The sequence below is a fragment of the Bubalus bubalis genome, chromosome 6 (assembly GCF_019923935.1).
Source record: "Bubalus bubalis isolate 160015118507 breed Murrah chromosome 6, NDDB_SH_1, whole genome shotgun sequence".
Classification (NCBI taxonomy): domain Eukaryota; kingdom Metazoa; phylum Chordata; class Mammalia; order Artiodactyla; family Bovidae; genus Bubalus; species Bubalus bubalis.
In genome coordinates, this window is record NC_059162.1 from 60,042,706 (window position 1) to 60,067,614 (window position 24,909).

Here is a 24,909-nt window from a genome sequence, read left to right on the forward strand (position 1 = left end):
TCCATAGGGTCACCAAGAGTTGGACATGACTGAGTGACTGAGTACATCTAATATCAAGCTATTAAAGTCCAAGTTAATGTCAGTTCAGTTCAGTTCAGTTCAGTCGCTCAGTCGTGTCCGACTCTTTGCAACCCCATGAATCACAGCACGCCAGGCCTCCCTGCCCATCACCAACTCCTGGAGTCACATTAATTAAAAAAAATGGGAAAAATGGATACACATTCTTTCCCTTGTATATTAGGAACCTATAGCATTTTACTTTATATATAGGAGTCAATTAATTTGGTATTTATTAATAGATGGACAGAATTCCAGTAAACTCTTCAAAACTCTAAAGGATGATGCCATCAAGGTGTTGCATTCAATATTTCAGTGAATCTGGAAGACCCAGCAGTGGCCACAGGACTGGAAAAGGACAATCCTCATCCCAGTTCCCAAGAAGGTACACTAAAGAATGCACTAACCATCAGATAATTTTACTCATCTCCCATGATAGTGAGGTCATGCTTCAAATCTTTTATGCTTGGTTCAGCATTACATGAACCAAGAACTTCCAGACGTCCAAGCTGGGTTTAGAAAAGGCAGAGGAGCCAGGGATCAAATTGCCAACATGTGCTGGTTCATACAGAAGGCTAGAAAATTACCAAAAAAAATCTATCTCTGTTTCATAGACTACACCAATATTAAAAAAAACTAAGATCATGACATCCAGCCCTATTACTTCATGGCAAATAGAGAGGGAAAAGGTAGAAGCAGTGATCAATTTCCTCTTCTTGGGCTCTAAAATCATTGCGGATGGTGACTGCATCCATGATGCAGCCATGAAATCAGAAGATGTTTGCTTCTTGGCAGGAAAGTTACAACAAACCTAGAAAGTGTGTTGAAAAGCAGAGACATTACTCTGCCAACAAAGGTCTGTATAGTCAAGGCTATGGTCTTTCCAGTGGTCATGTACGGTTGTGAGAGCTGTATTGTAAAGAAGGCGGAGCGCTGAAGGATTGATGCCTTCAATCTATGATGCTGGAGAAGATTCCTGAGAGTCCCTTAGACAGCAAGAAGATCAAACCAATCATCTTAAGGGAAATCAACCCTGAATATTAATTGGAAGGACTGATGCTGACGTTGAAACTCCAGTGTTTTGGTCATTTGATCTGAACAGCTGACTCATTGGAAAAGTCCCTGATGCTGGGAAAGATTGAGGGCAGAAGGAGAAGAGGGTGTCAAAGAATGAGATGGCTGGATGGCATCACCGATGCAAGAGACATGAACTTGGGCAAACTTTGGGAGATGGTGAGGGGCAGAGAGGCCTGATGTGCTGCAGTCCATGAGGTCACGAAGAGTCAGACATGATTGGGCAACTGAATGACAATAACAACAATAGATTGATAAATTTTATTTATAAAGTATACCTAGTAAAATATAAATTTATATTTATAAGTAAGTATAAGTATAAATAGAGGGATTCCCTGGTGGCTCAGATGGTAAAGCATCTGTCCGCAATGTGGGAGACAAGGGTTTGATCCCTGGGTCAGGAAGATCCCCTGGAGAAGGAAATGGCAACCTACTCCAGTACTCTTGCCTGGAAAATTCCATGGATGGAGGAGCCTCGTGGGCTATAGTCCATGGGGTCACAAAGAGTCGGACACGAATGAGCGACTTCACTTTCACTTTCATCAGTTCACTTTCATAAGTATGCCTAATATAAATAATGGAGAGGGTATACCTAAATATTTCATGAGGAAATATATATTTGACTAATTTATCTGTAAAATTAGAACATAAAGCTCACATCAGTCATGTTAATGGACCATCTTTATCTTGCCCACACATTTGTAGGATATTAATATTTCTTAAGAATATATTAAAGGTATATGTGGCTTAAAGGTATATGTAGCACCTGTTACATGGAAAAGAGTGGCCTTCAACCTTGCAGTCTCAGAAAAATAGCAATTTAATAGACATACCAAGAACTTCCCTTGGAGAAGGCAATGGCAACCCACTCCAGTACTCTTGCCTGGAAAATCTCATGGACGGAGGAGCCTGGTAGGCTTCAGTCCATGGGGTCGCGAAGAGTCAGACACGACTGAGCGACTTCCCTTTCACTTTTCACTTTTCACTTTCATGCATTGGAGAAGGAAATGACAACCCACTCCAGTGTTCTTGCCTGGAGACTCCCAGGGACAGCAGAGCCTGGTGGGCTGCCATCTATGGGGTCGCACAGAGTTGGACACGACTGAAATGACTTAGCAGCAGAACTTCCCTGATGGTCCAGTGGTTAAGACTCCTCGCTTCCAGTGCAAGGGGCATGGGTTCCGTCCCTGGCCAGGGAACTAAAATCCTGCATGCTGTGTGGTGTGACTAAAAAAAGAAAAAAAAAATAGCCATACCAACTGAGAAGCCATTTCTCAGAGGTGGACTCATAAGTAAGCAAATCTAACTGATATTCACAGCTGGATCATTCAGTCTACCTCTGTCTCTATATCTGTATGCATATCTATATCTATATCCATATATCTAGGATACTAGAGTCTTTAGGACTAGCTCAGTATTTCACGATAGCTAGCCTTATTTTAAAGGCTTTGGGATTGCCAAACAATTTTTAGTCTCAGCATCTCTGTATTTCTATCTTTTATGTACTGAGCCTTCATATAAGCTCATTTTTGTGGCTAAAGTCATTTTTTAAATCTCTGAGTTAGAGCTTCTGCCTTTAGCAGTAGAGCACTAGGTGTTCAGACAAATCCTCCCTCTGATGTTCACAGGAAAAGCTGGACAAAATACCAACAAAACATTTTCTGTGAAAACATCGGAGAGTCAAAACCAGGTACTTGTTAGTACTGAATAGTGCTTTTGACAGACACTCGGACCTAAAAGAAAAAAGTAGGAGTTCAGGACCTGTCAAAGATTGGGGCTTTGATAAACAGCATAGATTCCTACATGTAATAATATCCCAAACATTTTGCAAAGCTAAAGTTGACAGAATTACAGGGGAAAATATACAAATCTACAACCATTGAGGGAGATTTTAATATATATTTCTTAAAAGATTTAAAAACAAAGAAAATTTTAACAATATGATTAACAGATTTTAACTGTCACATAATAGTGAAGTCAATCAGAATATAATACAGTAAGCATACCTGAATCTTTTAAAAAAATCAACTAGTGGAATGATGAAACATCCAAAAAATTGAAAATCATGCAAAGTATCATCACAGGCCTTTAAAAGTAACAAAATCCATCCTTTTTGGAAAGATAAAAAATAAAATCATAATGTATGTAAATGTACTTAGGTACAAAAATATTAGAAATAAAAACTTGCAGTATGTACATAAATCATTATCACAGGGAGACTTATAGACTTAAAAGAACATATTAGGGAGTGTAAGGCAAAAATTAAATGATCCATCATCTTGAATGATGACATCATAACTTTCAAGTAAACCCAAAGAATACAGGAAAAGGAAATAATAAAAACAAGAGCAGAAGTTAATAATATAATGAAGCAAACAGAATAAAGAAGATCAACATGGCAAAAGTGGGTTTTTAAAAAGACTAATAAAATTGATCACTGTTGGGACTGATCAAGAATATAAAAGAAACAATTAACATCAAGAATAGAAATAGAGACATAACTACAGATACTACAAATATTAAAAATTTCATGCTGATAAATTTGTTAATTTATGTTAAAAAATTCCTTGAAAAACACATATTACCAAAATGACACAAGACAATATAGAAGGCTCCGATACCAAAGGCTACCATACCTTTGATACTAAAACCTGACTAGGATATTAAGGCAAAGGATAACGAAAATTCAGTCTCACTCTTGAATATAGATGCAAAAATCTTACATAAATATTAGCAAAATGAACCTAGAAACCTTAAATAGGATAATGTATCATGACTAACTTTTGTTTATTGAATCTATTTAAAGGTACAATTAAAATTAAAATGTGATCAGTGTAATTTTAGTAGAATAAAAAATCATTTAAAATACACAGACAAGTCATTTGATAGAATTCAATATATATTTTTGCTTTAAAAAATGATTAGCAGGTTAAAAACAAAAGGGGAATTCCTTAATCTAATAAAAAGTAACTACAAAACCCCTACAAGCATATACTTAATGGTGAAATGTTGAAGGCTTTTCTTTTGAGAAGAGAAACAAGACAAGATTACCTATTAACTACAACTTTTGTTTACCGTTATACTTGACCTGGCTTACTCAAGGAAGCAAGTCAAGAAAGTAAAAGGCATTGGATTTGAGAGAAAGAAATAAAACTCCTTATTAATGGTTGTGATGACATTCATAGCATTCATAATCTAAATAACTCTACAGATAAATTACTAAGAAAACCTACTAATTTTGATGAAATCAAAATGTGAATAAAATCAATATTTTTTCTATATCAATAGCAAACAGATTAGATAAAATGTCATTTTTAATAGCATCAAAGAATAACCAATACTTCAGAATAAAAGTAACAAAAACATGTAAGACCCTTATGCAGAAAAATGTAAAAGATGTAAAGTTATACCTTATATTGATATTGAAATCAATATCAATATGTCATTTCTTCTCAAATAGTTCTTCATATCTATAAATTCAACATATTCCTTACATAAATCCTAACAATTTTTTTGCAGAGTGAAGAATTTGACTAATGTTTGTTCTAACATTTATACAAAAAAACAAAGGGCCAAGAATAGACAAGATATTCTTGAAATAGTAGGATTGATTTATTACAGTGTACTCAGAATTATAATAAAGCTATAGTGTCTGAGAGAAAAAGTTGGCTTAAAGCTCAACATTCAGAAAACTAAGATCATGGCATCCGGTCCCATCACTTCATTGCAAATAGATGGTGAAACAGTGAAACCAGTGGCTGACTTTATTTTTCTGGGCTCCAAACTCACTGCAGATGGTGATTGCAGCCATGAAATTAAAAGACGCTTACTCCTTGGAAGGAAAGTTATGACCAACCTAGACAGCATATTAAAAAGCAGAGGCATTACTTTGACAACAAAGATCCATCTAGTCAAGGCTATGGTTTTTCCAGTAGTCATGTATGTATGTGAGAGTTGGGCTATAAAGAAAGCTGAGGGCAGAAAAATTGATTCTTTTGAACTGTGGTGTTAGAGAAGACTCTTGAGAGTCCCTTAAACTGCAAGGAGATCCAACCAGGCCTAGATCCTAAAGGAAGTCAGTCCTGGGTGTCCATTGGAAGGACTGATGTTGAAGCTGAAACTCCAATACTTTGGCCACCTGATGCAAAGAGCTGACTCATTTGAAAAGACCCTGATGTTGGGAAAGATTGAAGGCAGGAGGAGAAGGGGACGACAGAGGATGAGATGGTTGGATGGCATCACCGACTCAATGGACATGAGTTTGGGTAAACTCCGGGAGTTGGTGATGGACAGGGAGGCCTGGCGTGCTGCAATTCATGAGGTCGCAAAGAGTTGGACACGACTGAGCGACTGAACTGAACTGAACTGAAGATAAGGCACTAGTACCAAAAGGATGGACAAATAGACCAATAGAAGCATTCAGAAAGGCCATGGACTTCCCTCATAGCTCATTTGGTAAAGCATCTGCCTGCAATGCAGGATAGACTCGGGTTCAGTTCCTGCGTTGGGACGATCCCCTGGAGAAGGGAATGGCAACCCACTCTAGTATTCTTGCCTGGAGAATCCCATGGGCAGAGGAGCCTGGCAGGCTACACTCTATGAAGTTGCAAGAGTTAGACACTACTTAGCAACTAAACCACCACAGAAAGGCCATAAATAGACCCAAGTTTATATAGAGACTTGATTTATGACAAAAGGGGGACACTTATAACAAATGGGTTACAGTTTGTTTAAACAAATGGTTCTGGGGCAATTGAGTTTCCAAATAATAATTTAAAAAGAAACTTGAATTTACCTACACCATATACAAAATCATTTCCAAATTATTGAGTACACAGATGTGAAAGGCAAAACTAAAGATTTTGGGAGAAAATATAGGAGATTTTTTCATGACCTTGAGGTATGCAAAGAGTGTAAAATATCAGGCCAAGAAAGTACAGATTATAAATGAAAAGATAAACTTTACTATATTAAAATTAAGAATATATGTTTATTAGCAAACACCATTAAGGTGAAAAAGCAAGCCTCAGAATGAAAGTTGGTATTTGCAACCTGTTTAACCTACAAAAGATTGTTATACAGACTGTTTAAGAACTACAGATTTCTAAGAAGAAAATAGGAGACTCCGTGGAAAAATGGGGAAGATACTTGAAGAGGCATTTTTAAAGGCACTAAGTATTTGAAGTGTTCAAACTCATACTCAGGGAGACGTGAAACCGATCTTTCAGACCATGAGTTGATGAGAATGTAGAGTAATGGAAACTCTCTCACACTGCTGATGATAGTGAACATCATTACCTTTAAAAAAGTTTGGATAACCCACTAAAGTTTACCATTTTCTCAGTTATCTTATTCCCAATGATTCTAAGCAGAAATGTATGCCCATGTGCATCAAGACCATATTAGAATCATCACAGTAGCATTTGCTTATAATGGCTAGAAATTAGAAATACCTAAAATGTCCTGGATGTTCATTGGAAGGACTGATGCTGAAGCTGAAACTCCTACTTTGGCCACCTCATGCGAAGAGTTGACTCATTGGAAAAGACCCTGATGCTGGGAGGGATTGGGGGCAGGAGGAAAAGGGGACGACAGAGGATGAGATGGCTGGATGGCATCACTGACTCAATGGACGTGAGTTTGAGTGAACTCTGGGAGTTGGTGATGGACAGGGAGGCCTGGCGTGCTGTGATTCATGGGGTCGCAAAGAATCAGACATGACTGAGCAACTGAACTGAACTGAACTGAAAATGTCTATTCAAGGAAGAATGGACAGTTTTTGTAATGTCCACTCAATGGAATATTTGGCAGCATTGAAAATGAACAAACTGCATGCATACACAGCAATATGGATGAGTCTCTAACAGAAATTGGGCAAAAGAAGCCAGAGGCAAAGGACTACATACTTCATTTATATTTAAATAAAAAAAAAAAAACAAACAAACAAGAAAAACTGAATTATAGTATTAAAGAATATGTACTTAGGTGGCAAACAGGAAGTAATTGCCACTGAGGTCTGGATAGTTCAGTCACTCAGTCGTGTCTGACTCTTTGTGACCCCCATGGACTGCAGCATGCCAGGCTTCCATGTCCATCACCAACTCCCAGAGCTTGCTCTAACTCAATTTCCATTGAGTCGGTGATGTATCCAACCGTCTCGTCTTCTGTCATCCCCTTTTCCTCTTGCCTTCAGTCTTTCCCAGCATCAGGGTCTTTTCCAATAAGTCAGTTCTTCGCATCAGGTGGCCATAGTATTGGACCTTCATCTTCAGCAACAGTCCTTCCAATGAATATTCAGGATTGATTTCCTTTAGGATTGACTGGTTGGATCTCCTTGCAGTCCAAGGGGCTCTCAAGAGTCTTCTCCAACAACACAGTTTAAAAGCATCAAATCTTCAGTGCTCAGATTTCTTTATGGTCCAACTCAAATCCATATATAACTACTAGAAAAACCATAGCTATAACTGGATGGACCTTTGTTGACAAAGTAATATCTCTGCTTTTTAATATGCTGTCTAGGTTGTTCATAGCTTCCAAGGAGCAGTGAGTGAGTGAGTGAAAGTCACTCAGTCGTGTCTGAGTCTTTGTGAACCCATGGACTGTCCATGGAATTCTCCAGACCAGAATACTGGAGTGGGTAGCCTTTCCTTTCTCTAGAGGATCTTCCCAACCCAGGGATCAAACCTAGGGCTCCCACATTGCAGGCAGATTCTTTACCAGCTGAGCCACAAGGGACGCCCAAGAACACTGGAGTAGGTAGCCTATCCCTTCCCTGAGCTATCAGGGAAGCCCTCCAAGGAGCAAGTGCCTTTTAATTTCATGGCTTCAGTCACCACCTGCAGTGGTTTTGGAGCCCCAGAAAATAAAGTTTGTCACTCTTTCCATTGTTTCCTCCTCTAGTTGCCATGAAGTGATGGGACCGGATGCCATGATCTTCGTTTTTTGAATGTTGAATTTTAAACCAGCTTTTTCACTCTCCTCTTTCACTTTAATCAAGAGGCTCTTTAGTTCTTTGCTTTCTGCCATAAGGATGGTGTCATCTGCATATTTGAGGTTATTGATATTTCTCCTGGCAATCTTGATTCCAGCTTGTGCTTCATCAAGTCCAGCGTTTTGCATGATGTACTTTTCATATAAGTTAAATAAGCAGGGTGACAGTATATAGCCCTGACGTACTCCTTTACCAATTTAGAACCAGTCTGTTGTTCCATGTCTGTTTCTAACTGTTGCTTCTTGACCTTCATACAGATCTTAGGAGTCAGGTATGGTGGTCTGGTATTCTCATCTCTTGGAGAATTTTCCACAGTTTGTTGTGATTCACACAGTCAAAGACTTTGGCATAGTCAATAAAGCAGAAGTAGATGTTTTTGTGGAATTGCCTTGTTTTTTCTATGACCCAACAGATTTTGGCAATTTGATCTCTGGTTCCTCTGCCTTTTCTAAATCCAGCTTGAACATCTGGAAGTTCTTGGTTCACATACTGTTGAATCCTGGCTTGGAGAATTTTGAGCATTACTCTGCTAGCATGTGAGATGAGTGCAACTGTGTGGTAGTTTGAACATTCTTTGGCATTGCCTTTTTTGGGATTGGAATGAAATCTGACCTTTTCCAGTCAGCTGTAACCACAGCTGAGTTTTCCAAATTTGCTGGCATATTGAGTGCAGCACTTTCACAGCATTATCTTTTAGGATTTGAAATAGTTCAGCTGGAATTCCATCACCTCCCCTAGCTTTGTGATGCTTCCTAAGGTCCACTTGACTTCACAGTTCAGGATGTCTGGCTCTAGGTGAGTGATCACACCATCATGGCTATTCAGAAGTCTGGATAGTGGGTAAGTTTATGGGGCAGCAGTATGTGGTTCTGGGGTGCTAGGAATATTCAGTCATTTAACCTGGGTAGCAGTTATATGAGTAACCACTTTATAATATTCATTTACTAGATGTTTATTTTATGTACTTTTTGATTGAAAAGTTTTAAAAATCAAGTTATATACATGATACTATTTTGGTCTTAGGTTAAGATAGCTTGGTACATCTATCTTAAAACAGGCATGGTCTTGCTAAAGAGGCTGATGTTGAGTGAGTACTCAGTTGTTCAGTTGTGTTCAACTCTTTGCGACACCATGGACTGTAGCCCACTAGGCTCATCTGTCCATGGAATTTTCCAGATAAGAATACTGGAGTGTATTGACATTTCCTTCTCCCGGGAATCTTCCTGACCCAGGGATTGAACCTGTATCCCTTGCATCTCCTGTCTTGACAGACAGACTCTTTACCACTTTGCTACCTGGGAAGCAAGGCTGATGTTAGTAACACATAAATAATAATATTTCACCTATATGCACTATTCCATTTGGTCCTTACTCTGTAAGACAGGCATGGCAGAAACTATTGGATTCTTTTCACCAGTGAGAAAACTGAAGCCCAAAGAAGTGAAATGGCTCATCCAAATCCATGTTGTTAGCAAATGACAAGAGGTGGGATTTGCAGTTAAAACCACAGTACAATATTCTGGGTGTTATATTTAAAATACAAAATAATAAATGTTGGTAAGTATATTGAGAATTTAGTACTGGTTCAGAATGTAAAATCGCATGAGTGCTACAGAAGATGGTGGCAGTTCCTTAAAAAGATAAATATAGAACTACCATGAAAAGTGTGAAAGTATTAGTCGTTCAGTTGTGTCTTACTCTTTGTGACCCCATGGACTGTAGCCTGCTGGGATCCTCTGTCCATGGAATTCTCCATGCAAGAATACTGGAGTGGGTAGCCGTTCCACATGACCCAGCATTCCCTCTCCTAGGTACATACCCTGAAGAACTGAAAACAAGGACTCAAGCCAATACTTGTACACCAATGTTCATAACAACATTATTCACAGTAGTCAAATGGTGACAGCCACCCAAATGCCCATCAACAGAGGAATGGATAAATAAAATGTGATATGTTTATATGTGTATTACTACTCTTTGCTCTTTTTGCATGTGTGCTCATTTGGGTCTGACTCTTTGTGCTGTGCTTAGTCACTCAGTCGTGTTTGACTCTTCGTGACCCCAAATACTGCAGCTAAGCTCATCTGTCCATGGAATTTTCCAGGCAAGAATACTGGAGTAAATTGTCATTTCTTTCTCCAGAGTATCTTCCTGACCCAGGGATCGAACTTGCATCTCCTGCATTGGCAGATTGATTCTTTTATCACTGAGCTACTTGCATGTTTATTATTATGCCTATGTAAAATTGTAAATATAAATATAGTATTATATAAAATTTATAAATATAAAATATTATTCTATGTTAAAAGGTTATACTTAGTATAAAATACATTATACTATGTATAAAAATATAAAAGCATAAAAATATTATACTACGTAAAAAGGAATGAAATTCTGATACATGTTATAGCATAGATGCATCTTCAAAGCATGTTAAGTTAAATAAGCCAAACATAAAAGGAGAAATATGGTATGATTCCAATTATGTGCAGTATCTAGAACAAATTTATTGAGACAGAAAGCAGAATAGAGGTTATCAGGGACTGGGAGGAGGAGGAAATGGGAATTTAGTGTTTAATGGGTACAGAGTTTCTGCTTGACATGATGAAAAGATCTGGAACCAGGTTATAGTTTTGGGTACACAACCATTTTACACAGCCAATATTACACAGTGTGAATATATTTACACTGAACATGGACCTAAAAATCATAAGGAGTTTCATGTTATATATTTATTTTACCACAATCAAAATAGTTAAAAAGAACACAGCCTAAATAAAGTGATATAATTTATTTACCTTGTCTTCCCCAAACCAGGAATCTGAGTTTACTCTGGGTGGGGAGGGGGCAGGTGTGGTCAGGGGTCCTGGATCTTTCTCCAGGAAAATCTCAGAGGTGTGTATATTTTAAGTTTCAAGGTTAATTAACTTACCAGTCTTGACATGTTTCATGTTCTAGAGATTCTCCATGGTCAGCAATAAATTGGTACATGACAAACCAAACAATTCTATGTCAAATAGGAAGTAGATAAATGCATATTTTACATTTATATGATGGATATGTGAAGATGAGTATCCCTCATCTCAGAATTGAGGAGTAAGGGTATGTGTATGAAACAAAGAGGATAGTTTGTGTTATTTCTTCCTGGAATGAGTTAGCTACGAGTTAGCTATATTTGTATTTCGAGAGTAAGCTACAATAGAAATAAAGCTGGAGACTTCACATATTTTTGTGCTTTAACAGACACTCTTTAGATACTATCTATAAAACCACTTTCTAGAGATTCTTCTTGCTAAAAAATCAAATTGTATTATTTAACTTCATTGCAGAGAAAATTTAAAAATAATCTTTGATATTCAGCTACTGTGGGCTCTCCCAAGAGATCTTAATGGAGATATTAAGGCAAATAATCCATTGTGTTTCACTGTAATGCTTTAAAATATCCCACAGCCCTTGCTTTAGGGAAGCAAAGTGTTTCTTACAGTGTGATTTTATATGCTTTTTTACGTTCATACTGAATTTATTTTCCTTTTTACGTCTTTAGTTTCATTTTAGCCTTTTCTGCTTCTATTAAAAGTTTAGTTTTGTGGCTAATATTTTTCTACTTTCTAAGTTTGTATACTTCATATTTCTGAAAAATAAATGTAATCATTGTATTTGTCAGTTTTAAAATTGGAATTCATACACAGAAATGGCAATATAGTATTTTGGGGGAGCAATAGTTCTGGAGTGAGACCAAATGGATCTTTATCTTGGCTCTAGTCACTTTTGTGACTGTGGGCAAGGCATTTAACACCTGTACACTTTGGTGTATTCATCTATAAAATGGAGCTGATAATAATATATACCATGCTGCTGCTGGTGCTAAGTCACTTCAGTCGTGTCCAACTCTGTGCGACCCATAGACGGAAGCCCACCAGGCTCCCCCGTCCCTGGGATTCTCCGGGCAAGAACACTGGAGTGGGTTGCCATTTCCTTCTCCAATGCATGAAAGTGAAAAGTGAAAGGGAAGTCGCTCAGTCGTGTCCAACTCTTAGCAACCCCATGGACTGCAGCCCACCAGGCTCCTCCGTCCATGGGATTTTCCAGGCAAGAGTACTAGAGAATCATTAAAAAATAAATATTTTTAAAGCAAGTATAATGGTGCTGGCACACACACACACAAATACTTTTTAAATACAAAATAGTGTTAAATAAAATAGTATAAGTTCACTGTAACCCTGGACTTTGTACTTTTATTTTTTCACCTGTGTAAATGGAAATCTTTAGCTCAGAAGGCAATGTGAATGTTATTGTAATGCCAGTAATAACTATTGCTTGGAGAGTCTTTAAAAGAAAGTTGGTAAAAGTTACTGTTTACTATAATTATTATCAATGTAACCCGGATGTAACCAATTTTCAGTAGGAGAGAGAATAACTCTCAGGTAGTATGAAATAGTGGATTTTGATCAAACACCTTAGTTTCCTTTGCACCTTTGCCCTAGATAGAAAGGGCACCCTGTTTCTTTCAGAAGATATCATATCAGTCATCATGACACACTAGCTCTTGACGTAATAATTAATTCATATGAATTACCCAAGTGATATTAAGAAAATGATTTATATAATCTATGATGTGAGAAATCAATTGTTTTATTATTCATCACCCATTGTGCACTTTTGATTTAATTTAGTTTGTTGTAGATTATTTTACTGCTCTATTAACATAATGATTTGAGCAATTATTTATAGTTTGTGATATTAAGTAATAGATTTAGGGGATATTATCAGATAATTCAGAATGAAATGATGTCTCTAAATATTATGTGGAATTCTACCATTTTAATCTGAGTGCTGTATGCAGTTTGATCATAATGAATTCGTATTCTTCTACAAAATTCATGTAACAACAATATAAATGTAATTTTCCATTGACACAGAAGTTAGTAGTTACCAGTATTATTTAATAAAGAATTGGTAGCTAATAATATCTTTGGTCCTCGGTTTCTTCATTTGTCTTTGGAAGTATGATACTGTGGCTGGAAGATTCTACAGTCACATGAAGAAAGAAAATGATTTGATCTCTACCTTTGTTTCTTTTTAAGACAAATTATAAATCTCCTGTTGTTACTTCTCTTAGAAATTTTTTATAGATATCTTTGTCTTGACTTTCTAGCCTGTCCTCATCATCATCTGGACTTAGGCTTTTAATAGTGATACTTGTGTTTGCTCATGTCGATTTCCTTAATCATTTCTCTCTCGACATATAGATTGGAATGGCCTAATGCCAGTCAAAGGCTTTCCAGAGGAATAAGATTATACAGGCACACATTCTTATTTGCAACTCCTAAATCTCAAAGCTCTGAAAACTGAAACTAATAGAAATAAAATAAAAGTAACCCATTTATTGGCACATCTAAATTGCCACAAAGTTGTTTATAGTCTTTTTCCAATTTATTGTGACTGTTCCTGCATTTCATTACAGAAATATTAATGATTTGTTTGCACAATGCTGCCCTAAGACTCTGATGAAGATGTTGCATTATATATAGTATATACACCATATTGTCCTAAAATCTGGAATATTCATATATTCTGAAATACATTTGGGTGCAAAGGTTGCATGCAACCTGTAATCATGATTGTTTCTGGTATTCTGTAATCTAAGCACCCAGTAGTCTAGGAGTATAAAATTTATAATTTAGTTATAAATTTTAATCTTTAACTTTTTCTTTCAGATTAACTACAGTCATAATACATCAGTGATATATTATGGAATTAAAATCAATGGTTTCAACATCCTTGAAATAATTATTTTAATGTGGTTAGCCAAATGCTCATGTTACATGATGTTACATGTTTTTAAGAAATATTTGACTGGCTACACATATAATTTACAGAGATTATTAATGAATTCCAAATAAACATGAGTGATGTAAACAGGTTCCTAGCTTGTAAGTTCATGGCTCTTTATGGGATATCTTGGGATACTAAGACCACATTTTGCATCTATATGCAGCTCTTTGAGTCAGGCTTCATGACCCTTTCCTGCCTCCCCTCCTCAGGAGACGAAATCCTTTTATGTGGATTGCATTGTTACAGTGTCATTTCTCATGTAAGATGTACAAATTATTAACCACATAACACTTTAGTGGGAGATATTAATATTAATTTGTTTGTAAAAGTCTAATTTTTAAACTATTATTTTTAGGTATTTACTGCCAGGAAGTACACAATTCTTCATGAGAACACCAACCTACAACTTGAAATACAGTTCACCTGGAATGGCTCGCTCCAATGTTTTGTTTACATCCCGATATGGCCATTTGTGAAACAGAAGGGAAGATCGCCATGGGTTATGCATAATAGCAATTCATATTTTTCCCAATTTAATATTGAAAAGACAGTGACCCTTAACTACTGTTTTATGTATATATGACATATATATGTGTGAAAATATGTACACACATGTACTCAAATAACACATATATTTATTATAATATATGAAAGAAGAATTAGCAGGAAACTGGATATAAGATTTAACCTAATAAACCATGTTAAAATTGTTTACACAAATATGTGAATGTCTAGAATTTGCTAGGTTTATAATTAATACCTTCCTACTAGAAATGTTATTTTTGCTGCAGAGTATATAAAACAGAATTGATCTTGAAGATCCCATTACAGTGTTAAATTATTTTCTAGATAATACTTTTGACTTAAAAAGAACTAATAGTATATTACTTTATTAATTCTCGTATATATCTAGTAGCCATTTAAAATGAAAACAAAAATTAGAAGCTTGGTGTTGCTTGATGATAGGATTAAGTATAAAATGGATTTGTCATTTACTGTAGCACATGGTAGCATGCTATTGATATTAAAATCCCACCTGGATTCTCCAATATTTTTATTCCTCAGTGTGGGAATCTAGCTACTTGTGAAAATGATAATGTAAATGTTCAGTAAGGCTCTAGTAAGATCACAATACTGTCTAAAATGGAAGACAATCCAGTGGGTTAAAAATTAAACTTACTAGCTTATATTTTTACTTTTTATTGAGAGTCACATAAAGGGAACAGAAAATGGTGGTAATAGCAAAATCTTTCCATATGGTTTTTGTATCTCTTACCACTCATACCACTTACGTTTTCTTTTTTGAAAGTATACCTCTGATGGGTACATATGGTCAAATACAATTTCTTCTCTTCAGAAGGGGAAGAGCTGATGTTTTAAACTTATTTCAATGTTACAGAATGAATATGTCACATTATTTTATAAGTCTCTCAATTTTGAGACCAATGTACATTGCAAAGACTAATACAGAGTTTCATATTGCACCATAGAAAGTCATCTAAATTATTACAAAAAGAAGATTCTGATTACTATTATTAGTCATGGATGTTCTCTTGAGAATTTCAAAAAAATCAAAATATAGTATGAAGTTTTCTTCTTGTCCAAAGTTATTATGCATAATTTTCATAGCAGTTTACTTCCTTTTTTGCTTACACTTTCAAAAACTATGAGTGAGCTTTCAGTTTTCTAGACAAATATAATAAATACCATGGATATCCTTCGAGACTGTGATATTCACCTTTTAGAATTTTATTTTAATTTCTCCCAGTAGTTTTATTTTTCACAGATGGTAATTATTTGCAACATTCATGAATGGTTTACCTCCTTTTACCATCCTGAAAGCTTTTTCCAGTAAATCGAGAAATGGTCCCAAAGCAGAAGGAGAACTGAGAGGGCAAACTGGCCTGCTTTAATCCACAAGCTGGATAACTGGCAACCCAAAGTTGTAAGTTAGATATATTTTGTTTTTAAAGCCATAATCTGAGGCTGTATTTGGATAAAATAGGTTCTTCCCTAAATTATTGCTGGTTACTGGATTCTTTATGACTACCAAACACTCATATTCCAATGGATACTCTTCCTTGGTAATTGCATCCCAAAGGAGAGTTATTGTCTTTGTGGGAAAAGAAGATAAGGATGTCAGGATGAAGGAAATCACAGTGTAGCTCTGAGTGTTTATGACACCATTTTGTGAATTCCTAAATATGTTTAGAATTTTGGAGAATAAATAATGCTGAAATTGGGATATTAATAAAATCATTGTAAGAATAATCAGCAAGTAGGCCTTTTCATGGAGCAATTTTAGTCATTTTTTTGGTTCAGATTCATGATTTGTTCATGAATGAGACACAGTTTCAAAGGTCTGATGTATGGTATCAGTCCAGTTTCTTGGCCACTCACTTGCGTTAGCTTAAATCACAGTGGTGACTTAATTTGCTAGAGTGAAAAGAATGTCTAACATGTCTCCCCCTAGGAAAAAATATTTTAAAAAGAGTAACTTTACATGTATGAAACTACCCAGTTAGTTATTAACAATCAAATTTGATTCCTCTAGCTACCCAAGTCTGACTTTTTTTGAGTGCTAGAATTTTCTTGCCCACATTTGCCTCTTTAGACTCATCTAGTTCTGATATGAGGAAGATGTGAATAAAAGCCACGTGCCCATTATTTATGTATACTACCTGGTACCCTGTGGACTATGGTTGTGTTCACGCTTATTCCTTAATGAGAAACTAAGAAGACACAGTAATAAACTGTGAAAATCTCTAGAGGCCATAGAAATGTTTTAGTAATATAAAATATTTTTTAGTTTTTATTATAAATTTTTTATTCATAGAGTTAAAATATATCAGTATAAGTGATAGTATGGGTCTGACTCTCTTCTAGGAGAGAACATACTTTTTTATCTGAAAAACTCCAGAAACTATTCAGTCTTACCAGAGTTTTTAATAGGGAGTTTGGTTTACTTGTGATGAAAGCATATTTTCATTCTGTTATTAAAAGATATATCCCTGATCATTCTGTGACTGATGCTTTCCAGAACTGTATATGATTGAAGTTATTCCAGAACTGTCCAAGAAGCAACCTTTTAATGTTAAATTATCATATATGAATATTGTATGAGATTGCAGATTAGTTTTCACTGTAATAATCCAGCATTGTAATAGTATTTGCTTCATGTATTCTGTTGAAGGAACTATTGTGATTCATATTATGATTATTAGCAACAATTTTTATTTTACCTTGCATGTGTAAAAATTAAATTATAGTAGGATCAAATATGAAAATGGCAATAGGAATGTTAGATGCAAAGATCTATACACATTTTTTCATATATCTGAATTAGGTCTAAATACACAAAACTTTTTTAAGTTCTCCCCCTAAAACTAATATGAACCAAACTCAAGCAAAAAACCCCAGTCTTCTCATCCAATACTTACACACAGCTAGATGATAGTGGCTTGTAGACATCAAGAAAAAGATTTCATTCTAAGTCTTTTTTCATTAGAAAGTATATGATTATAGACTTTAGTTATCAAACTTTAAATTTCATGTTTTAATATAAATTAATCCAAATGCTTTCTTCTTTAGCATGACAAAGTCATTCCATTTAAAAATTCTCTTTAAATCTAAACTTCCACATTACTTGACATTTTCAAAAGTACCAAAAATTGATAGTTGCGTAAGCTCTATTATTTGTAGTTTTCTTAAAGCATTTGATTAATTCTTATATGTATATTCTTTAAAATATAATAGCAAATATGTTGAGAAGAGTGACAATAAATACCTTCCTTTTCTGTTCTGTAATACTTTTCTAACATTTTGAGTCCTAGTTTACTTGGTCCTAAGGGTTAAACGATAAGAAGTGTAGGTACAATTGTTGTATTCTTATGACCTGGTGATTTGTGAAAATTTCTTTTATCTTGAGATCGAAAAAATTAATAAAGCTTTCCAGAACTGAATTCGTTATCTAAATATTTTGGACAAGTGCTACTTACAAATAAAATTTGAAAAGTGTATTAATCAAAATTTTATTCCTTACACTGTTTTTTTTCTTTCTTTTCTTCTTTTTTAAACTTTAAGTTCCATTTAAAGTTTTGACCTTTGCATGGACTAAGTCAAGAAAAGAGAAATTCTGCTTTTTAAAATATTGGTTTATAGTGGTATATTTTTGCCTCAGCAATAAATTGGCAGGTGACCAAAAATGTTAAATTAAAATTAACTGCACACTTTGAGATTGTTGCCTTTCTTGGTGTTTTTCCTTTTTGCCTAATTATGAGTGGGTATATGGTATTGAAGGAAAACTATGCAGGTGAAACAGTTTCTATTAACTGGACTGTATTAACTAAAAAGAGCTACACAAAGTTTTTACTTTATCCTCACCTGCCAATTTGAAAACTATTGGTAAAATCATTATTCAATAGGCCAAGATTTTCTAAATTAGTAAGACTTACCTTACAAAAGTTATCAGATAATGCTGATATTTCTCTTTCAAAGACTAAAACAGCAGTTTTAGTCCTGAGCTGGTTGGTTCATATAATAACTAATATACATACTACAACTTTGAATATTAATAGATTGGCTGAAGATTTTAGGTTTGAAGATTAGTTTGAAAGCAATACATTTGCTCCCGTGAATCATGATGCAGATTATCCCCATGTGTTTTACTGCCTGTCTATGAATGCAAATGTTGTTACAGAAAATATGCTTGAAATGTCAACACAGCGTGCAGTTAGTATTGCATCATCATGCTTCAGCATGTGATACCTGTATGATGACATATTTCAACTACTCAGATATGTTACTGTAATAAAAATGTTTAACATAAGAAAGCTGCATATGTCATCAAATGCTTATTTCTGTTTCTCTCTCTCTCTCTCTCTCTCTCTCACACACACACACACACACACAGAGTGTTAAGTAGTAGAAGAGACTGGTTCTCAATTAAGCTTTCAGGGTGATGAAACATATTTTCACAGTAAATTTCTTCTGCCGCACTGACAGTAGCACTGTGAGGATCACTTTGTGCCCATGTGCTCAGTCATGTCTGAGTCTTTGCAACCCCATGGGCTGTACCCACCAGGCTCCTCTGTCAATGGGATTATCCCGGCAGGAATACTGCAGTGGGTTGCCATTTTCTCCAGGGGATCTTCCCTGGAGACAATCCCCCACAGGGATTGAACCTGTGTCTCCTATGGCTCCTGCATTGGAAGGCAGATTCTTTACCGCTGTGCCACCTGGGAAGTCAGGGATAACTTTACCTGCTATTAAAGTCAGGTCAGGTAAACAAAATTGGTGTCAGTTCCTCTCAGTTAGCTGAAAGGAGACTGGCCTAAAATTTATAAATGGCATTTTTAGTATCGTTGAATATGACACAGCATCTTTCTAGCGTCATTAATTATGACAATAGGATTACTAACCCAAATAGAAGTACATCAGCATCTCAGCTATGATGTTACTTTTTTCAGGAATTTATAATTTTGTCATGATTAAAACACTGATCCTCAATAAAAAGCATATCCTAGTAGTCTTATTACCACTATTACCATTGTCTATAACATGATTATATACAAAGAAATTGAAAAATCTATCATATGACAGGAACTTTAATGCATGTATACATTATTTTTTTGAGTTGACAACCCAACAAGTGACATAGACATTGACTTTTTAAATATATTTTAAAAAATTTGTTCTCTTACAAAGTAAAAATATTCTGTAAAAGCTTTAAACTTTGAATTTTTTATTTTTTTCCAATGACAGATATACATGAGGCCAATGTGGTTAGTTCAGTATCTCCCTATTTTATCAAATAATTTGTAAGATCAATATACATATAGTAAATGATTGAAAATCTTGTAAAACTCTAAATAAGTCATCCTAAAATAATCTCTAAAAAAAGTGCTAAAGTCCCATTACTTTGGCCACCTAATGGGAAGAGCCAACTCATTGGAAAAGACCCTGATGCTGGGAAAGGTAGAGGGCAAAAGGAGAAGATGGTGGGAGAGGATGAGATAGTTCAATAGCATCACTGACTCAATGGACACGAGTTTGAGCAAGCTCTGGGAGATGGGGAGGGCAGGGAAGCCTAGCAAGCTCATGGGGTCACAGAGTCGGGGAAGGGCAGGGAAGCCTGGCAAGCTCATGGGGTCACAGAGTCAGACATGACTTAGCGACTGAACAACAAAAAAATAATCTCAAGTGTTAGAAAAATTTGTGTAGTGCCTTAACACAAAATTATCACTTAGCTCTATTGTAGAAAGTAAGATTAATATTAATAGATCTTTAAACTGATTTATCAGAAAGTTCTCTCTTAATGACTATTCATATACACATAGAATATGGTGATGAAATATAGAATATAGTGACAAAAATGTCCATCACCAGGGTCTTGTAAATGTGGAAAACATTGGGTGTATAAATGGGAATGTGTTTCTTTTTACTTCCAAAACCTCTCAAGAGCCTTTAGTGTTCTAAGATGCTTCAAGATTCCCCAGCAAGGGACTGGAACATACAGTAGTTTTTAAACTGATTTCACTATGGGATCTTTTATTGAAAGGCACCTCCCAGGACAATTCTTCTATTGACTAACATTTGAAAAACAACTACCTAAATGAAGTCATTCACTAATAAAGGATTCAGGCTATTTATTTACTAAATATACACTGTGGTATAATTATGAACACTGACAAATCTAGTGCAAGAATTTACTTGCACTTGTCACTTGAGAATTTGGCCATTTCCAAAGGAATATTTGACCAAGTGTTTCAGCTGCAATGTCTTGACCTGAGAAAGATGGCCATACATAAATAGTCTTAATGGTAAACATGAGCTATATTAGATATTTGAAATGTAATCATGATATTAAAAGTAATATAAAATGCTTAAGATGTAGTCAGAATGTGATTCAAGTCTTTATGAGAAACTATTGATGATGTAGGGGCTTCCCTGATAGCTCAGTTGGTAAAGAATCCACCTGCAATGCAGGAGACCCTGGTTCGATTCCTGGGTTGGGCAGTTCTGCTGGAGACGGGATGGGCCACCCACTCCAGTATTCTGGAGGAGCTAACATGATAAAAGTTTGTCTTCACTGAGATTCTAACAGTAACCATATGCAGATGATAAGAGCTTTATATAACAGACAATATATTAATACCTAGAAGCCCTTGCTGGCCCTCTGAAAGAATCTTCTTATATAAACAAAAAAAGGTCAGTTTGTGACTGATAGATTTCCTGCAAAGCTGCTGCTACTGCTGCTAAGTCGCTTCAGTCGTGTCTGACTCTGTGCGACCCCATAGACGGCAGCCCACCAGGCTCCCCCATCCCTGGGATTCTCCAGGCAAGAACACTGGAGTGGGTTGCCATTTCCTTTTCCAATGCATGAAAGTGAAAAGTGAAAGGGAAGTTGCTCAGTCACGTCGGACTCTTTGTGATCCCATGGACTGCAGCCTACCAGGCTCCTCTGTCCATGGGACTTCCCAGGCAAGAGTACTGGAGTGGGGTGCCAAAGCTAGAATTTATTAAAAATGTGTTACATTATTTGTGAGAAACAAAATTTATTGAGCCATTTTTTCCTAGTGTTTAAGTTTTCCTTAAGCAGTATGTTAGACACTTCAAAAGCCTTCAGAAGTTATGTGTTTCAGTTATTTGTCCTTTAGGAAATATTGCCAAATTAGCTTCCCTCTTTACAAATATTGAAAGAATACTGCCATTCAGTATATTTAGGGAGTAATACACTGAATGGTACTATAATGACCTAAACTGAGCTATTTTATGTAGTTATCAAAAATACTGAAACTTTGGCTTGGAAAGTAGTGTCTAGACTGTTGCACGGAAATGACACTCACCATTTTTATAGCTTTACAGCAAGGCAGCCTATAGTATTTTATGTAGTAATAGAAATATACAGTAAGAGTAAGCGAATTCCAGATTTTGTACTAAGAACAGGTGCAGATGAGCACAAACCACCTAAATTGGCACTGTTGTGACAAAAGCTTTCAAGGATAATAACAAAACTATGTAAATTTAGCCAAGCTCTGTTCTATTACAGATGCTGCTGTTTTTAGTGTTAGAATAACATAACTTTTAAAAGATCAAGAAACACAAAATTAATTTTTTAGACTGCAATATGCTGTTATCAGTAAAAACATTAATATATTGTTATATTTATAATATATCTTATTTGATGGAAAATATGTGGCAATGAAGGTGAAAATATATAGACTATATAAACCTGAATACAAACCTGAAACCTAAGAAAATACGATTTCACATAATACCTCATTTTCATTAAATGATGAAAATGTAAATTCAGAAAATCACTTAGGCTAAAAATAGGTATATCATCAAAACCTAATACCATTTTAACTCAAATTGGTATTTGTTCAACAAAAGTTCTACATCATAATGTGATGTACCAAGGAAAACTCAAATTTGTGGAAGAAAATGAAGGGATTTTTTTTAAAAGCAAATCTAGCTAATCCGTTATGTTTTTGACTCTTTGCAACTGAAACAATAGTCTTGTTGTTGTGAAACATTTACTACAAATAAAGAATAAGTAAATTCCTTAGAATTAGCTTGGTTTTTTATTTTAGCCTCAGGTTTCTCAGTCAAAGATTACTTATATTTGTTTTTCCTTAATTTTTTTCCTGACTACTTTTAATTTTTTATATTTCATCTCCCTAGTTCCACTTATTCCCTTGTGATTATTTTCACTCTAAAAATACTAAGTAATCATTGCCTAGTTTGGTTGTTTTAACTAAAACATCAAGTTCTTATCAAAAATGTATAGAAAGAGCAAAGGCAGATTCCACTTCTGCATTATTATCTATACTTTGGATTGATATTTTTTCCCCAGCATTTTGGTCCGCATAGTATCCATTTTCTCTGAGCAGCAAGTAAATGGTTTCACTTCTCTCAGTTCTGTGGGTACTCAGAATCTCCAGAGAACATGCATCCTGATAAACCATGAGAAAGCCCACTTCTAGAGCTGAAATTTCTAATATTGATCTTATACATACTAGAATTTTTCACACCAGTTTGCACATCTGACCTAGGTACTTCATTATTAAATAGGGGATTATAGATTTCTTAAAGAACTCCATGGCACCATAACACCTTTACAAGTAATCCCAAGGTTTGGGAAAATAAAATGAAGCTCCTTACATAGGTTGGAGTCTGCTTTATAATCTCCCTTAGCTTCTTCTCTCTCATCTATTGTCTTGTTTACTTTTCTTGTGTAAGAGAACATCCATTGCAACAAGAAACAGATGGTGTGAGTTCCAATCCTGGTTCTGCTGTGTGAGACAGGGTCTTCATTTCTTAAAAATAAATACTGATTTTATCTATGTGAGAGTTTTTTTGTGAGGAATATGCTGCTGCTGCTGCTGCTAAGTCGCTTCAGTCGTGTCTGACTCTGTGTGACCCCATAGACAGCAGCCCACGAGGCTGCCCCGTCCCTGGGATTCTCCAGGCAAGAACACTGGAGTGGGTTGCCATTTCCTTCTCCAATGCATGAAAGTGAAAAGTGAAAGTGAAGTCACTCAGTCGTGTCCGACTCTTAGCGACCTCATGGACCGCAGCTTACCAGGCTCCTCCGCCCATGGGATTTTCTAGGCAAGAGTACTGGAGTGGGGTGCCATTGCCTTCTCTGGTGAGGAATATAGGAAGCACTAAACTATGTAGTATTGTCATTTTATCATTGTATAAAAAAATAATTTCACTGATGATCAGAAGACTCTTCTTGTGATCTGTGTCTGTCGGGGTGTCATCAGGATGTCAGTATCTGTAGGAATGGGATGAAGGAAACTTGTTACCAAGTGCTGATCATCTTCATCCATTCTGTAAAATCACCTATTATGTACCCACAAAATCCACTCTCAAGATCACAAGTAAGTTAAAATTATTTACACTGGGATTTTAGACCAAGCTAAACCAAAATCCCTAGATATTGTTATCCTCAGTGAAGTAAGATGCTGGTTGAAAGAGTGGCCTCAGATACCAGATGACCTGGGTTTCCTTGCCTATGAGTCTCAGTTTCTTCATAGTAGCATAGGGCTTTCCCTTATAGTGCTGGGAGGGAACTAATTGGCCTAGTCTTCATGGGAAACAGTGGAAACAGTGTCAGACTTTATTTTCTGGGGCTCCAAAATCACAGCAGATGGTGACTGCAGCCATGAAATTAAAAGACGTTTACCCCTTGGAAGGAAAGTTATGACCAACGTAGATAGCATATTCAAAAGTAGAGACATTACTTTGCCAAAAAAGTTTCGTCTAGTCAAGGCTATGGTTTTTCCTGTGGTCATGTATGGATGTGAGAGTTGGACTGTGAAGAAAGCTGAGTGCCGAAGAATTGATGTTTTTGAACTGTGGTATTGGAGAAGACTCTTGAGAGTCCCTTGGACTGCAAGGAGATCCAACCAGTCCATTCTGAAGATCAGCCCTGGGATTTCTTTGGAAGGCATGATGCCAAAGCTGAAACTCCAGAACTTTGGCCACCTCATACGAAGAGTTGACTCATTGGAAAAGACTCTGATGCTGGGAGGGATTGGGGGCAAGAGGAGAAGGGGGCGACAGAGGATGAGATGGCTGGATGGCATCACTGACTCAATGGACGTGAGTCTGAGTGAACTCCGGGAGTTGGCGATGGACAGGGAGGCCTGGTGTGCTGCGATTCATGGGGTCGCAAAGAGTCGGACACGACGGAACAACTGAACTGAACTGAACTGAACTGATGCAAGGTTCTGAGCCTGGTACATGCCCCCCAATAAATGTTCTTTGTTGTTATTTTGTTTCCATGTGATGCCTTTTTCCTCCATCCCAGAGAAGCACAATTCTGTGGAGATATTTTAGGATTGCAAGCTCCCCAACCGATCATGGCACTCTGGGCCATGATCAAGGTCCTCCCATCACCTATTTCTGGCTTTGCAGTCTAGCTCATTCCTCTTCTTGTG

The 24,909-nt window shown here is 36.2% G+C and overlaps 1 protein-coding gene across 6 annotated transcripts in view; it reads left to right on the plus strand.

The window, feature by feature from the left end:
* Positions 1-18,789, plus strand: part of TTLL7 (tubulin tyrosine ligase like 7) — a 154,110-nt gene extending 135,321 nt beyond the window's left edge. For 5 of the 6 annotated variants that reach the window (XM_025288388.3, XM_025288387.3, XM_006059542.4 and 2 more), the window contains one exon: positions 14,313-18,789. In XM_025288388.3, the coding sequence (XP_025144173.3) occupies positions 14,313-14,540 (228 nt within the window). In that variant the 3' untranslated portion in view covers positions 14,541-18,789. Of the gene's footprint in view, positions 1-299; positions 443-14,312 lie in introns of all 6 variants that reach the window. The other variant, XR_006551842.2, reaches the window with a different exon arrangement.
* Positions 18,790-24,909: the final 6,120 nt, after the last annotated feature.